Source organism: Spizellomyces punctatus (assembly GCF_000182565.1).
Source record: "Spizellomyces punctatus DAOM BR117 chromosome Unknown supercont1.4, whole genome shotgun sequence".
Classification (NCBI taxonomy): Eukaryota; Fungi; Chytridiomycota; class Chytridiomycetes; order Spizellomycetales; family Spizellomycetaceae; genus Spizellomyces; species Spizellomyces punctatus.
This window is the reverse complement of record NW_015971540.1, coordinates 1,535,973-1,550,199: the sequence shown is the minus strand read 5'-3', so window position 1 is coordinate 1,550,199 and position 14,227 is coordinate 1,535,973. Positions and strand designations below refer to the sequence as shown.

General features: G+C 47.0%; 6 protein-coding genes across 6 annotated transcripts; 3 read left to right on the top strand and 3 right to left on the bottom strand.

Annotated features, from left to right (window-relative positions):
- Nucleotides 1-37: 37 nt before the first annotated feature.
- On the top strand, nt 38-4,121 carry SPPG_02988 (uncharacterized protein). The gene is made up of 16 exons (XM_016751273.1): nt 38-72; nt 165-260; nt 320-795; nt 862-901; nt 962-1,064; nt 1,127-1,309; nt 1,386-1,477; nt 1,539-1,640; nt 1,719-1,855; nt 1,920-2,127; nt 2,186-2,464; nt 2,534-2,677; nt 2,774-2,956; nt 3,032-3,115; nt 3,181-3,303; nt 3,373-4,121. Exons 1-16 carry the CDS (start codon nt 67-69, stop codon nt 3,406-3,408), a joined length of 2,292 nt encoding a protein of 763 aa, XP_016610568.1. The 5' UTR covers nt 38-66; the 3' UTR covers nt 3,409-4,121.
- On the bottom strand, nt 3,418-4,877 carry SPPG_02987 (uncharacterized protein). The gene is made up of 8 exons (XM_016751272.1): nt 4,753-4,877; nt 4,511-4,696; nt 4,246-4,446; nt 4,126-4,192; nt 3,928-4,069; nt 3,757-3,843; nt 3,660-3,693; nt 3,418-3,587 (listed from the first exon to the last, which is right to left on the bottom strand). Exons 1-8 carry the CDS (start codon nt 4,856-4,858, stop codon nt 3,562-3,564), a joined length of 849 nt encoding a protein of 282 aa, XP_016610567.1. The 5' UTR covers nt 4,859-4,877; the 3' UTR covers nt 3,418-3,561.
- Nucleotides 4,878-4,992: 115 nt separating this feature from the next.
- Nucleotides 4,993-9,009, top strand: SPPG_02986 (uncharacterized protein). The gene is made up of 15 exons (XM_016751271.1): nt 4,993-5,425; nt 5,496-5,688; nt 5,755-5,954; nt 6,016-6,206; nt 6,279-6,603; nt 6,670-6,871; nt 6,963-6,971; nt 7,035-7,153; nt 7,214-7,303; nt 7,363-7,514; nt 7,574-7,728; nt 7,786-7,948; nt 8,009-8,225; nt 8,291-8,391; nt 8,457-9,009. The coding sequence occupies exons 1-15, from the start codon at nt 5,036-5,038 to the stop codon at nt 8,842-8,844; spliced, it is 2,895 nt and encodes a 964-aa protein (XP_016610566.1). The 5' UTR covers nt 4,993-5,035; the 3' UTR covers nt 8,845-9,009.
- Nucleotides 8,949-10,129, bottom strand: SPPG_02985 (proteasome core particle subunit beta 3). The gene is made up of 5 exons (XM_016751270.1): nt 10,053-10,129; nt 9,812-9,996; nt 9,490-9,597; nt 9,253-9,427; nt 8,949-9,183 (listed from the first exon to the last, which is right to left on the bottom strand). Exons 1-5 carry the CDS (start codon nt 10,053-10,055, stop codon nt 9,040-9,042), a joined length of 615 nt encoding a protein of 204 aa, XP_016610565.1. The 5' UTR covers nt 10,056-10,129; the 3' UTR covers nt 8,949-9,039.
- A 114-nt stretch (nt 10,130-10,243) lies between these two features.
- SPPG_02984 (pantothenate kinase) lies at nt 10,244-13,743 on the top strand. The gene is made up of 19 exons (XM_016751269.1): nt 10,244-10,339; nt 10,397-10,451; nt 10,520-10,694; nt 10,751-10,780; nt 10,837-10,891; nt 10,961-10,971; nt 11,031-11,140; nt 11,200-11,269; nt 11,331-11,408; nt 11,463-11,503; nt 11,560-11,579; nt 11,653-11,776; nt 11,832-11,842; nt 11,901-11,954; nt 12,014-12,042; nt 12,109-12,136; nt 12,205-13,318; nt 13,392-13,458; nt 13,530-13,743. The coding sequence occupies exons 1-19, from the start codon at nt 10,266-10,268 to the stop codon at nt 13,628-13,630; spliced, it is 2,247 nt and encodes a 748-aa protein (XP_016610564.1). The 5' UTR covers nt 10,244-10,265; the 3' UTR covers nt 13,631-13,743.
- On the bottom strand, nt 13,615-14,174 carry SPPG_02983 (uncharacterized protein). Its single transcript, XM_016751268.1, has 2 exons — nt 13,970-14,174; nt 13,615-13,909 (listed from the first exon to the last, which is right to left on the bottom strand). The coding sequence occupies exons 1-2, from the start codon at nt 14,145-14,147 to the stop codon at nt 13,728-13,730; spliced, it is 360 nt and encodes a 119-aa protein (XP_016610563.1). The 5' UTR covers nt 14,148-14,174; the 3' UTR covers nt 13,615-13,727.
- Between the last annotated feature and the right edge of the window lie 53 nt (nt 14,175-14,227).

Genomic DNA, 14,227 nt, shown 5'->3' with positions numbered 1-14,227 from the left:
ACGCGCTTACCATTTTCGCGCGACCTAGGCAATGATCTCTGCATTTCATTTCACTTGCAAGGAAAGATGCTGGTAGGCAGGAAATGGGTATTCCGCTGTAAGGCGGGCGGCGCATATTTTCCTACTTTGTGTAGCGCTTAACACTTTTTTGGGGTTCGATCTAGGCTGATATAGAGAAACCTATATGCCCTGCGGGATTAACCTTTGAAGAACTTCTGGATCGACAGCTTAAAATAGACGACACGAACCCATGCTCTAATGTAAAGAAGAATCTACGTTATGTGCAGGTTAACAATTGCTAAGCTGTTGCTTTCTACAGCGCGCTCAGCATCGCTCTCCATTAAAAACTATCTCGACACCGAGATCGTCGCCCACATGCCGAGAGGAACTCACCGAGAATGCAAATCCAGCGGTCGAAAAAGCAATAGAGAATGACGATGTCGATGTAATACTAGAAACGCAAGTTCTTACTCCAGCCCGCCTGGCGAATAGAAAAAGATGGCATCAAATTCAACGGTCGGCTGCTGATCAGCGAGATGAGTTCGAAGAACTGGAACGACTGATTCTTGGGGGATCAACATCCGATGAGGAGGAAGAAGGAGCTTCCACAGGGCCCGCGAATGAGATGGATAATAGTGCAAAAAAGGAAGCAGATAGTGTCGGAAGGCGGGTGAACGGCCGTGGTCACTGTTCCCCGAAAGCATCAGCCGAAAATCTTTCCACAACAAATCGCCCAAGGATGACTTCAACCAATGGCAATCTTACTGCCGACCCTGGGTTACATCCAATGCACAGGTACTGTCTCCTCTAAAATGTACAATATCCGCGTCGTTCCATTCTCATTGTCCAGCATGGATGTAGATTTCGAGGACGTAATAACTCTTCGCAAGATAAACCATTGGTATGCAATGTATCTCTGTATTTCCTGGAGACTGTTAGTGCTGATTCGTCGACGCAATAGATTACGGAAGAAGATGAACCGAAGAACTGGAGAGAAGTAACCAGCCCTATGGCGAGCTCAAAGAGGTTCCTCTCTAAAGTCTTCTCGGAAGGGGAGCAGCCAGGTCGGTTGATGTAGTTATGGACCTTCTTTCCTTGCACTGACGCAAGTTCGAATAATATGTAGGCCGTCTAGATAATGTTCCGGATAGCGCGCATCCGGGAAATGGGGTGGACATACCAATCGCAGATGCTTCAGATATAGAAGCACAAGCTAGTGAAGGAGACAGCTCCAGCGCCGGGATTGGTCCCTCAAGGCTTTTATACAGCCTGTTTCCGGGGCTGAGGCCAAAATTGAACAAGCCTGCAGGTGAGCAACTGCCAGCCGAGTATAAGTGCCAGTATGCGATAGACCTGCTGTAGAGCAGACTAATTCATAGCAATAGAGGATCCAGGGAAACTTGGGGAGGAAGCAAGTGACGGACTACCAAAAAAGTCCACGTCGACGATAGAAGACGAATTGAAACAGAAGCTCCAGGTTCAGTGAAGAAGCGTAGATCTTTTATGTGAAGTCACCATTCTGAGCTTCCGTTGTACAGAACTTGCAGCAGGAACTTGAAAAGTTCAAAAAAGCAGACGATCTCACTCGACGAGGATCGCGCGAGAACGAGCAAGCTATGAAGATCCTGGACGGCGAGAAGGTCGGTTTTTCTGGTGTCCTTTTGCCTTCAAATGAATGGCGGTACTCATGCCATTAGTTGTATTCGGTACGTAAACAGAAGTCTTTCGAGAAGTTCAAGCAGGAAGAAATCGAAAAGATCAATCAAATGCGAGAAGACGCGTTGCGAGACCTTAAAAGAGAACGTAAAATTTGGGAAAAGCAGCGAAAGGCAGCTGAGATTTTGCCGACTAAAAGGTGGATTCGGTTGTTAGCCCATCAATCGACAGTGTCACATATTGATGCATACAAATGCGCTTAGAGAGAGACAAGATGTCGAATTGCTTCGAAAGCAGATTGAGACCCTGCAGGCTAGCTTTAAGGAGAAAGAGTCCAGGATGACTCTTGCTCAGGACCGCTTGAAGCGACGCGTTGAAGATCTAACTCGAAGAAATATGGAACTGCAGGAGGAGGTGAAGGTTCTTGAACAGGAACGTGCAGCATATGTTGAGCGAAATCAAACCTGTCTTGTAAGGTGCCACCATTGTTCATGTGGGATAGTCATTATCTTAAGTTTGATCTTTGCAGGAAACCGTTCACAGACCGCCCGTTTATGCAAAGCACCAGCCTGTTATCATTAAGCATGTGAAGGGTGCGGAATCAACCCCCACAAATGGATGGACAAGCCGTGAGGAGGAACGAATCGGAAGTTCTGCTCCTTCGCCCAGTTCTACTACGCAGAGCATCTCTGCAGTCACCAAAAAGCGGGTCTCTCGAAGATCCATTTCGAACAGTGCTAAGTCAAAGGCTGCCGTGGCAGAGCTGGACGCGCTTGAGAAAAGGTTGAGCTTCTCAGGGTGTGTTGAGGTAATGAGACCCTTCCGGATGACAATCGGCATGTAACATTCTTTGATTCTGTTGTGTACCTTTATAAAGCAACGGACAACGTCCGATGGGAAACTCGAGCGTATATATGCGAACGGAATAAAGCTCGTCCGATACTCCAATGGTACATTAAAGGAGGTACATCCTGATGACGAGTTGATAGTAATACATTTCACAAACGGCGATTCAAAAACGGTAAGAAATGGCCATTCCCACACCTGAGATGAGCCCTTCGGCAGCTTGAAATTGATAGCTCACCAACGTCCGGTTTCCGGTCATTTTCTTAACCAGGTGTTCGCGGACGGTCGCATCGTATACTGGTATACCGAGCAACGGACCTTACATACGACATATAAAGATGGCTTGCAGGTGTACGAGTTCTCTAATGGGCAGGTGGAAAAGCATTACCCTGACGGGACCAACGAAATCGTCTTCGCGGATAAAACGGTGAAATACATCTTCACCAACGGCGAGGTAAGTATGGCCAACAGGCAGCTGGGCATATATCGAAGAGCTAATATGGAACCGGTCGCATGATTTGATGAACAGGAGGAGAGCCTCTTTCCTGATGGGAGAATACAACGTGTTGAAGAGAATGGAAAGAAAACGTGGGAATATCCAAACGGAATAAAGGTACATTGCAGGATGACCACATGCCTTGATAGCCATAGGCCTCTTATACATTGTGTTTCTCGCAGGAGGTGTACCTAAATGGAGTTAGGACAAAATACTATGGAGATGGTTTGGTGAAAATTTCAAACCCGGATGGTACGGAGGAAATGCGATGGTCCGATGGGCGGGTGAAAGTCAGAGACGCTGAGGTGAGTTTCAGCTAGTAGCGTGCCTCTGCAGCTGATCTTATCCTGTGTGACTCACGTTTTTGCTCGCAGGGGCGTGTGGTGTATGATAATAAGGTTATGGAATAGCAACGAAGATGCGAAAGAATAATAATATATATTGGCTTCCGGGACTGTTGTTCCGGAGGTATCCCACGGTACTGTACATTTTCAACAAGAGATAGAATACTAGAATTCGAATGTGAGCTATCGATGAAGATTGTAAATTTGGTGAAAAGGATGTCACGCGTCCTTTTTTCGTAGGTATTCTACGGATGTAACGTCGTGAGCCTACGAGATCGGGCAACCTGCGAGCTGATAGCTTCATCATGCTACTGTACCTTGATATTCTTCCAGAATCAATGGCGTTTGTACCTAAAGAAGGAGGCAAATGCGTCAGCGCTCTCATGCTATGAATCGCAGATATTTCAATCAAACCTTGTTCACTGCTTGCTTTACAAACCGCCCATCCTCCAAATAGAGAAGACGATCTGCGTAACACTCGACATCCGGATTGTGCGTTACCTACAGTGATGGGAGGTGAACAACGACAGAGCCAAATCAATATTATGTTGGCAGTCTCTTGAACAACATACCGAACCTTCGTACCATGACGCATGTTGTCTTCTTTTCCCGATTGATTCTGAGAAGTAGATTCATAATATCTATGGTGTTGGCGGTGTCGAGATCCCCGGTGGGTTCATCGAGAAGCAGGATGTCTGGATCATTTGACAGCGCTCTTGCTATTGTACTGTACGAATTTTATGTAAATATTTACATACTTGGCACTTTCTTGGTAAAACGTACACTCGCTGCTGTTCACCACCAGAAAGCTCGGAAGGGAGATGTGCTATTCGATCTTGTAAACCGACAGCTGGTGGAACCTCAATGACCAATCCAAAGAGCAAATGAGTGTTCGGCACTTACTTTCTAGCAACATCAGCGCACGTTCTTGCCGTTGGCGATGCCCTAGCTTCCCTTGAATTGTCATGGGTAGCTCCACGTTCTCGAATGCAGACATGGTTCCCAACAGGTTGAATGTCTGAAACACAAAACCAATACGCCGCAGGCGAAGGCCGGATAAGTATGCATCGGACGATATTTCTGATATTTCCTCCCCGAGAAGCTCTACCGTATCCAGACACATTAATTGATGATGCAAAACAGGCAGGACTTGGCTGTCTTCACTTACCCACAGTACCACTGGTTGCCGTATCAATCGTGCCCAAGATGTTGAGTAGAGTCGTTTTCCCACCACCACTTGGTCCTCGTAGAATCACAAATTCACCTCTGCGAATAGGATAGAACTCTGAATCCGGTGCGAGGTGGATGTCATGAAGAGCTTTAACAGATTCATCTGTGCCAGGGATATTGTATGCTACAGGAAGGAACAGAGTCAGCAATGGGTTCGAGTCATATGGCATTTGTACCCACTCTTTGAGAGATGTCGAATTGTTATCACAGGCTCCCCCAACTCTTTGTGTATTTGAGGGACTCGATACGTCCAGCTGTTATCATAGTCCTTGGGCTCAGAGGTCATCCTTTTGCGTGAAACTGGTTGAAAAACGCAGAGCAGCGACAAGCGACACGCTGACGGACGCGTCCTTTGCGCAGCACCCCCAAAACTCCGACGCTAAGAGTCCATCCCAACCTATTTGTTGATGCTGCCAATGCAAATATTTCCAGCCGAATAGTACAAAGTTCTGAAAGCAATTAGATGGAACCACCCAAAACTGGAAACCTTGCAGCGTCTAAAGCCCGGTTGCAGAAGCCAGCTGGGAGACGCTCCACCGCTGTACTCAATGCCTCAGCGGCTTCACACGCACGACTTGAACCCGCCTCTCCATCAGTACGGTCACGAAATGCTTTATCTTCAATTTCTTCTGGAGTATATGGTCGGGGGTCACAGCAGCGAATTCGGGCATCACAAAGTACGCTGGATCGAAATGGGAAACCCGTCCAAGAAAAGGCAGTGCAGGTCTTGGATGAGGAGGGGAATGATGTTACTCCGCTGAGCTTACTAGCCCCGCAACAAGTCGGGCATGTTCGAAAAGGTCATGGAGGTGCGAGCGCAACAGAACTTAGTAGTATGGCGAGCGTTGCACGGGTAAGATCTTTCTGATCCAATTGGTTCACAATGCGGAGGTGCTCAGCGCTCGACCACTTCATGGAAATAGGAAACGGTTGCCGATGTGTTAAACAACCTAGAATCTATGACTGTGGGATCATGGAATCAGTCGGTGTTTGGGCGATCTGCAATGATGGGAATGAGCTTTTTGAGTTCCAGCCGGATGTCTGGGGCTGAGAGCGGTGATGAGGATGAGGCAAGCTCAGTGGGAAGCGCAGAATCTGCGGAAGACAGAGAAGAATGTAAAGCGTCCGTTTGAGCTCCTGCATATTCCTCGAGTATCAGGTCTGAACCACATCTATTGACAGTACTCAAAGAAGACCGGGTGTCCGTCGCAGCTGCCGCGACTTCCCGGACTCTTGGGGAAGCGGAGCTAAACAAACTTGTGCACATCAACCTCACCGAAACAGAAACCATCCCACTCTTGGATATAACTGCAGTTACGGTGTCCAATGAGTCAGGAGACGAAGCCACAGCCGTGAGAGCAGCGAACGCCAAATACAAAGAGGTTTGTTTAACAAAAGCCAAAGAGATGCACCAATTTGGCGTCTTATGCAACTTCTCCAAAGGTTCTTGAAAGTCGAGCGGCCAATGAAAACTTTGTCGATCGCGGGATGCAGACTTTCAATGATCCGCTGAAAACAAAGGAAATTCAAGCACCTGGACCAAAGGGAGTCAACGTCGAGTGTATGGTAACCCAATGGAGCATCTACGACGCTTATCACTTGGAGGGTACAGAAAAGACCAGTGAAGGTATCAGGTAGGGACATTCAAATCCACCCAATTGCATCGATAACTGTAAAATTCATTTGCTGTCCATCCAATACAAAAGCAAGGACGGTGATAATGAGGCCTTGTCCAACCTTGGTGAACAATCGGCTCCTGCATCCATCGGACTGCAGGGATCGGTGGGCGATTCTTCTATGCTGCAAGGCAATAAGCTTGCCAGTAGCTCTATGGTTATGTCTGATGCAGCAGGGGCGATGTCACGGTCAGTATTCCTACCCGAAGGGGAAACCATGTCAGATCTGTATGCGAGCGTTGGACCGGGCGCTAAGCGTAATAGCTTGAGCATTGGACCCGGAATGCATAGAGGTGGGGACATGGTCGATGTAGCGAGCGACATTGTAGCTGGTCCTGAAGTCACCCTTGCTGGGGTACGTAGGGAGCGACCGTTTATTGCCTGACGGTATACCTCTAACAGATACTTCCTTCTAATTCAGTTAAATCAAAAGAACTTGCAAAATTCCCTATTGGTTTTGGAACGCGCAGTAGTGGCCAATAACTTTGAGAAGAAGCTCCTTCAATACCGAAATGTCATGGACGCGGAAGAAGCAAAGCAAAGGGAAATTGCCGCTCGACAGGAAGCACTTGACCAGACTCCGGAAGGTTTGCCGGGTGCGAGTCCAGGTGGTCCAGCTGCGGGTACGTAGGGCGTAATGTGGACGTTCTCTCCATTGGATTTGACAGGATCAGTCCTCTAACAAAAGACCCTTCTTGAAATCATACACACTAGGTGACAAAGGTGTGTACTGACAACATTCTTTCGAGTGACTCTGATAAGAACTTAAATCACAACATTTGGTAGCCCGAGACGACAAACGAGACGTTGACAGCATTCCCACCGTGGACTTTCTGTGGTCATACCGATGTGAACTTACCCGCGGCCGGGCGGTATCATTTCTGGTGTGGAACAAAGAAAATGAAGTAGGTGTGATTCAGGTGACAATTAATTGCACCTAGATTGACGAGCAAATGCTTCAAAAGGACATATTGGCGGTTGCTTACGGCGAGCAAAAACCAGGTCCAAATCCACATGCAGGGCTGGTATTGTGCTGGTCGGTAAAAAATCCAGAGGTTCGCACACTACCCTTGCTGGTCGATTCGGCAAGCGATTTCCTCACCTTTTGTAATAGTGGCCTGAAAGGATCTATCGATCAAAATCTCCAGTGACGGCGATTGACTTTTCACGGTCCACTCCCAATCTCCTTGCATGCGGTTATGTTGACGGACGAATAGCAATATACGACGTGCGAAGGAAAGAAGATGAGCCAGTAATGGACAACAGGTACTGTCCGTATCTGCTTTTTGCAGTACGGACCCACACTTCTCTGATTTTCTGTCCAGCGACCTCGCCGGAAAACATCGCGATCCAATTTGGGAGCTTCGATGGGTCGAAAGGGAGCGTGGAGACGAACATGCACGCGGCGAGACGCTAGTATCAGTATCAACTGATGGGCGTGTAACTCAATGGTTAATCAGGAAAGGTTTAGAATATACAGGTATGGTGGAACCTGACTGCGCTAACGGTAAACATGCATGTTAATCCTGTATGTCAGATTTGATGAGCTTGAAGAGAGTAACGAAGCAGCAAGAAATTAAGGCCGGTGCCGCAGCAGGTACCGCTGCCGGCTCTGCTGGGTCTGGAAACAAACCCGGTTCTTTCATCGCCCGACAGTCGGGTGGTTTATGCTTTGATTTCAATCCGAAAGATAATAACATGTGCGTGCTGGTCATGCGCTTTCTTGTATTCCTCTTATTGAGTCAGCTTTCATAATGTAGTTACATGGTCGGAACGGACGACGGGCACATTCATCGGTGCTCTTGCTCATACAATGAGCAATATCTTGCAACGTACTTTGGGCATACAGGTCCAGTAAATCGAATTCGGTGGTCGCCATTTCTCTCTGGAGCGTTTTTATCATGCTCGTGCGATTGGACCGTCCGGTTATGGAACCAGGACATGGAAGAGCCGGTGTTTAAGTTTCAAAGCGGCAAAGTAAGGATAAGGGAGGCTTGTCGTGAAATGGCATATTGATCAACCTATCTTACTCCTCTGCACAGGACACAATAACAGATGTGGCATGGTCTCCTGCTTCTTCCACCGTGTTCGGATGTGTATCGACAGATGGAAGAATGGAAATATGGGATTTGCAATTATCCGTGTAAGTTGCACGCTGATTTCCGCGGCTCCCTCATTTTATCAGTCCTGAGTGCATTTTCTCTGCAGGCTTGACCCAGCAATTCTCCACACGGTACTCGACCGACGGCTGACGTCCATAATATTTGCTTCCAAGTCGCCTGCTGTACTAACAGGTGATGATAATGGAGCCGTCAACGTTTATAAGCTCCGAAAACTCGTTTCGTCGAGCGCTTCACCAAGTACACCAATGCCAGATGGCGCTTTTGGGCCTGGATATGGCGTGATGGACCAAACCGCAATGGAACTACAGGCTCAGATCTTGATCAATGTGATGCAGTCAAAGAATCAGACTGGGGCTGCGCCGGCAGGGTCAGGACCTGGAGTTACCGCAAGTTCCTCCACAGGCGGCAGTGGTGCGCAAGCGGGGGCGGCACTACCAACTGCGGGAACCCAGGCCACTGGTGTGACCGCTTAAGTGCAATGATAAAATTGGACCCGCATTCACTGCAATGTACACATACGTGCTGTCTTTGTTAGTACTGCTTATGTACCTTTTTAATATCACCTCACCACAGACTGTGTTCCAAGCTCAATAACCTATATTAGAAATCGAAAATTGCACAAAATGCGTACAAGTAGCACCGGTTTTGTATTGTCACTTTGACCGCATCTAATCCATGCGCGCCTTCAAGGTTCGCGTAATAACCTTCTCTGGTGTGATAACATGAACGATAACCCCCCATCCGCTCGAGGCGTCACGATCTACAGCACTCAGCATGGCCTGAGATATGGTTTCGAAAAGGTCCTCTGGCTCCTGTAAATTTAACATTGAGAAGAAGTTCAATATTTACAGACGTAGCTGTCAATGCACGCAAATTCTTACCAATTCCGGCTCCCATAGTCCCTCCGCTGTTCCGTACATCTGATTCGACGCCGTTCCACTCACGACAAAGTCTTTCGCGTGGTTTATACAACCAAGGAGGTCCATGGAGCAGATAAAGGGTGTCCCATCCTTTTCTAGTCCAGCAATGACGGGTTCGCAGAAGAATGGACCAAATCTGCAGCAACCCCATATCAGATTTGGCATATCCTATACAGGAGGTACATTCAACGTACGTACCTTCGCTCATACAGTGTGGAGGAGACCATATGCGCAAAAGTTTTTGGACTGATATCTCTTTCTTCACGTAATTTGTACATATTAACCTTGAATCTAAAGCGCTCAGCTCTACAGGAAGGAGAGACGACACAATTTGTCAGTGTTTAGTCAACTTGCATGTTCGACATGTGTGCTGTCATGTGGGCACTCGGCTAGCGCGTATTTCAGCTCTACAGTCCACGTCCATCACCGTACTTGTCAAGAGTCCATCTAGTCCTCCAAAAAAGTACCATATACGCCTGTTCATCTCAGCCCCTAACAAAACTTTCCAACCCTTACGTACAAGGTCTGCACATCGGTGGCTAGGCCAGGAAGTCCAAGGTAGACTTTTTCCGTTACAGGAAAAATCTTTTGAAAGTCTGTCGAAAGCGTCATCAACTGCACACCGAATCGGCGGTCTGCCGCGATCGCCACACAGTTTTTGCCCTTCATGGCCATTATGGCCGAACCGTTATACTCCATAATCGACTAATGGGGAGCCGTTAGCTATCAGTTCTTTGCTCACAGCAGTGAACATTACCCACCATGGTGATCTTTTTTGGTGCAGGATATCTGTGGAAAAAGGTCGAAAACCGTCGCGATGTTGAATGAAGATGCGACCAGTCAACACGACGTTGTCGCTTGTAGACGCGAAACCACAGCTTGTCACGTGACAGAAATGAGTCACCGGTGATGACTCATTCAGCAGGACGTTTCCCAAGTTTCAATGAGTTGAACATCTTTACAGGTGGGCAAACATGATTAACAACCATAACTTGAATGTTAGAGGCGCTGCCATTAGCGAAGATGACGTTGAAAAGCAGGAGACGAGGTTTGGTTTTCTTTCTGCTTGGACCTTTGGACATCCGTCTTACCTTCGCGAGATTAGGGATATCCTGTTCCCTCACCAATTAGAGGACGTTGCGCAGATCGCTGTGGATATTGTAAGGTTTTTCTTTCCTGTTGACGAGTCCGTCCTCTCGCTTTATGTTCATTTATCTGTTTTGTTTAGGGTGGCAGTTTAGCCAAAGTAGTGTACTTCTCGCGAACCCCAGATTCTCCCGGAGGTCGCATGAACTTTGTCAAGTTCGAGACTCAACATATCAACGATTGCGTCGACTTTATTCACAAAGTTTTATATACTGGATATCATGGGCAAATACCGGTGGAAAAGCGTGTCATAAAAGGTTTGCTTTTGCATCTTCGGATTTGTTCTTCGAAACCTAAAAGTCATAAATGTTAGCTACTGGCGGAGGTGCACATAAATATTACGGTAAAACCAAAGTCCAGCCCTTCTGACAAGATAACTCGTGCTCACAAGATTGTTAGAATTATTCAAAGAGAAGCTGGGTGTAACAATGCAACGTGAAGACGAAATGGAATGGTATGTTCTCTTCTCTTGATGACTTCTTGATTGGATGGAATGAATTGAGTCATATTGGGTTGCTTTTAGTCTGATTACAGGTCCTTAGAGTTCTCCAATTGAATGATTCAACGTGTGCAACTCATGGTGGAGCGAATAGGGTTGAACTTCTTGGTCCGGCAAATTCCGTATGAGGTGTTCACATATGATGAGCGTCGAGCAGAGTCCATGCAGTTTGAGTCTACTCCTTCCGAACTTTTCCCCTATCTAGTGAGTGAGCTGTGTACTGATTTATTATTAGACATTATTAGTAACCAGCAGGGCTCCAGCTTGTCAATATCGGCTCCGGCGTTAGCATACTTAAAGTCACTAGCGATGAAACATATGAGCGTATAAGCGGTATACATCTAACGTTATTACTACCACAAAGTTTTTTCTGGTTGACGGGTCGTGGCTCTAGGCACGTCATTGGGAGGCGGGACACTGTGGGGTTTACTCTCATTATTAACCGAAGCCAAGGATTATGATGAGATGTTAGGTATGCATGTGAACGTAACGCGACTTGCACTATTGGTGTAATGCTTTGCCGCAGAATTATCAAAGCTCGGTGACAATAAGAATGTGGATATGCTGGTATGGCTGCGTGACATCGGCGTCATTCCGTGCTGACATTAACGTGAGGGATCTAGGTTGGCGATATCTATGGTGGGTACGTTTTAGTCGGCAATGGACGGGCATGTAACCACAGTTCGATCGTTTCGGACTTATTGGATGTATCGTAGCGACTATCCCAAAATCGGATTGAAGGGATCCGCAATTGCATCGTCATTTGGGAAGGTGTTCAAGACTCCACCGGAAGAGAGGAAATCAAAGTTCAAGCAGGAGGATATTTCTAGGTCTTTGTTGGTACGTTGTACGCCATGAATGTCCTGTATGTTTATTATTCTGATATTTTGTACAGTATCTCGTGAGGTATAGTGTGGTGTTTTTGCAGTTTGGAAACTGGAATGGATTAGAAACCGTTTTGCAGCAACAATATTGGACAGATTGCATATTTGAATGCACAAGCGCATGGTATTCAAAGGTATCGCCGATATGATGACGGCACCATCCAGGTCTGTGCTAATCTTCGTTACGTTCCAGGATATACTTTAGTGGCTTCTTCATCAGAGGTACATGATGGTACATCGCCCACGTTCTGGGATAAATCACTGAACCTCTTTCAACGGCGCTCATAGGACATCCGATAACCATGAACACCCTCAGGTGAGGATATGCGACATCCTTTTTGTTCGACATTCTCTCGACCAGGTGTCAATAACCTGTCGCCTTAGCTACGCAATCAACTTCTGGTCAAAGGGAAAGATTATGGCAATGTTTCTGCGACATGAAGGCTACCTGGGAGCTATGGGAGCTTTCTTACGCCATGTACCTCAACGCGGTAGAATTCAATCGTTCACTGAAAACTTTACTCGAGTCGATAAAATCTCTGGATCTTCATTGGGAGCAGTTGGTGCACTAGATGAGTTTCCGACACATCTTACGGTATTCCCTCTCCTGGCGGATGTATCCAGATACAAGCCCGATACAACCGATTTGAAAGACCCAAAACTGCAACAATATTGGATAGACTTGTTGGACAGAAACCTTGGCGACTTGGCCGATATGGCTTTACAATGGCGAGGCAATTTTGCAGATACTCGGACACGTGCTTCAAGTTTTGAAGCCATGTACAGGGAACACCTACAGGCGCTGCGGAGAGAACCAAACATGTACGGTGCCCTCACAATACGCAGCCTTCTGGATCTTCGTGAACAATGTCTACGCGAGATGGGCTTTACGGACATTTTTGAAAATGTGAAGAAGCAAGAAAATGCAGCTGCCCTGGAAGGTCTCCCTAAACTTTTAAAGCGATTAGACGCCATGGAGGATGAAGGGAAAAAGCTCGATAATCTGATTGATAATGTCTTGGCGGGGAACATGTATGACTGGGGATCGACATCAGTTCAAGAGATGTTGAAGAAGGGAGAGCTCGACTTTGATACTGCCAAGGAGACAGTCGGGCATCCACAACAGTTCAGCCAATTGGCTCAACTGAAACAGCGGTTGGTCGAGGGATCCCCTTACCGCAAAGCCGTGATTTTTGTCGATAATAGTGGAGCGGACATCATTTTGGGCATTATACCTTTTGCTCGCTATTTGCTGGGCAAGGGGACAACTGTTGTTTTAGCTGCCAATACCAGTCCTTCCGTTAACGATATCACCGTGCACGAACTGCGAGGAATTCTCCCAGTTATCGCCGGATTCGACCCGGTTATCCGATCTGCTTGGGCGGAACAGCGATTGCTCGCCCTTGGCACCGGTAGTGCATCACCCTGCTTGGATCTTACGAGACTCAGCGATGAGCTGACAACGGAATGTAGGGATGTTGATTTTGTCGTGGTAGAGGTCTGTATCAAGACATTTGGAACTGCCTAGCATCACTAGCCATGTTATCCTAACATACAATTGTTTTGATAAGGGAATGGGAAGGGCGATTCACACGAATTTCTACGCTCGATTCCGAGTGGATTCGCTAAAAATTGGTGGTAAGTTTCATATTCGTCATTTCAATTCTGCTTGTCCAAGAAAATGATAATGCTTTTCTTCATGTCGATAGTCTTCAAGAACCCTCAAGTGGCAAAGCAGCTTGGCGCCAATATGTACGATGCCATCGTTCTGTACGAAGTTGCAACACCAGGTTCACCAAAAAAAGTATAGGACTGGTCTGAGTCTGATCTTAGAATCTATGCAATTGGATAATAGATTACAGGCTATTGAAAATATGTACAAATGAAATAACGGCTGAGCTCTGCCCTTAGTTTTGAGAAGGCTTGCGTTGACTCTGCAATTTCTCGAGCTTCCTCTCTTCCTCTTCCCACAAGACATCCACTCTGGACTTTGCATCTGGCGCCACGGTGGGCGCTCTCTTTTCAAGGGGATACCACTCCTCAAATTTGTAAGTCATGTATACACCCAAGGAAGCAAACCCAAGGAGACCTGTCCAGCATCAGTCAGATAAAATCCAAAAGACTCAAACAGGAACCATGGTCTCCTCACCTAGACTCAGTTTCAGCTTTGTCCTGGGAGGAATGCGAGCATAACTGCTAACAATGTCCGCTGCGGTCGGCGGTCCTCCCTTTGCTGATTTTGATGAAGCCGGAGGTATTGAAGGAGTGTGTACTGGTGCTTTTCGCTTGAAGGCAGCGTACGGATGTTGTGGTGCAGGTCGTGACATTTTCGTTTTGGACGATGCCGACGGCTGGAGGACAGGAAAAGATGGAAGAAACCCTGTCCGAAAGTTGCATGACTGTGCAG

Bases quoted from the DNA above. Each gene is read 5' to 3' on its own strand.
- SPPG_02988 (XM_016751273.1), top strand. The intron at 1,856-1,919 runs GTGGATTCGGTT...AAATGCGCTTAG, and splicing joins GAGATTTTGCCGACTAAAAG to AGAGAGACAAGATGTCGAAT. The intron at 2,678-2,773 runs GTAAGAAATGGC...TTTCTTAACCAG, and splicing joins CAAACGGCGATTCAAAAACG to GTGTTCGCGGACGGTCGCAT.
- SPPG_02987 (XM_016751272.1), bottom strand. From the start codon at position 4,858: ATGACCTCTGAGCCCAAGGACTATGATAACAGCTGGACGTATCGAGTC. The intron at 3,844-3,927 runs GTACGAAGGTTC...CCATCACTGTAG, and splicing joins AGAAGACAACATGCGTCATG to GTAACGCACAATCCGGATGT. The intron at 3,588-3,659 runs GTACAGTAGCAT...TTACATCCGTAG, and splicing joins GATTCTGGAAGAATATCAAG to AATACCTACGAAAAAAGGAC.
- SPPG_02984 (XM_016751269.1), top strand. From the start codon at position 10,266: ATGATTAACAACCATAACTTGAATGTTAGAGGCGCTGCCATTAGCGAA. The intron at 10,340-10,396 runs GTTTGGTTTTCT...TCGCGAGATTAG, and splicing joins GTTGAAAAGCAGGAGACGAG to GGATATCCTGTTCCCTCACC. The intron at 11,409-11,462 runs GTATGCATGTGA...GCTTTGCCGCAG, and splicing joins GGATTATGATGAGATGTTAG to AATTATCAAAGCTCGGTGAC.
- SPPG_02986 (XM_016751271.1), top strand. From the start codon at position 5,036: ATGGAACCACCCAAAACTGGAAACCTTGCAGCGTCTAAAGCCCGGTTG. The intron at 7,304-7,362 runs GTTCGCACACTA...CTTTTGTAATAG, and splicing joins GGTCGGTAAAAAATCCAGAG to TGGCCTGAAAGGATCTATCG. The intron at 8,392-8,456 runs GTAAGTTGCACG...TTTTCTCTGCAG, and splicing joins TGGGATTTGCAATTATCCGT to GCTTGACCCAGCAATTCTCC.
- SPPG_02983 (XM_016751268.1), bottom strand. From the start codon at position 14,147: ATGTCACGACCTGCACCACAACATCCGTACGCTGCCTTCAAGCGAAAA. The intron at 13,910-13,969 runs GTGAGGAGACCA...GATGCTGGACAG, and splicing joins AAAGCTGAAACTGAGTCTAG to GTCTCCTTGGGTTTGCTTCC.
- SPPG_02985 (XM_016751270.1), bottom strand. The intron at 9,428-9,489 runs GTACGTACGTTG...GGGTTGCTGCAG, and splicing joins TCCACACTGTATGAGCGAAG to ATTTGGTCCATTCTTCTGCG. The intron at 9,184-9,252 runs GTAAGAATTTGC...TTAAATTTACAG, and splicing joins GACTATGGGAGCCGGAATTG to GAGCCAGAGGACCTTTTCGA.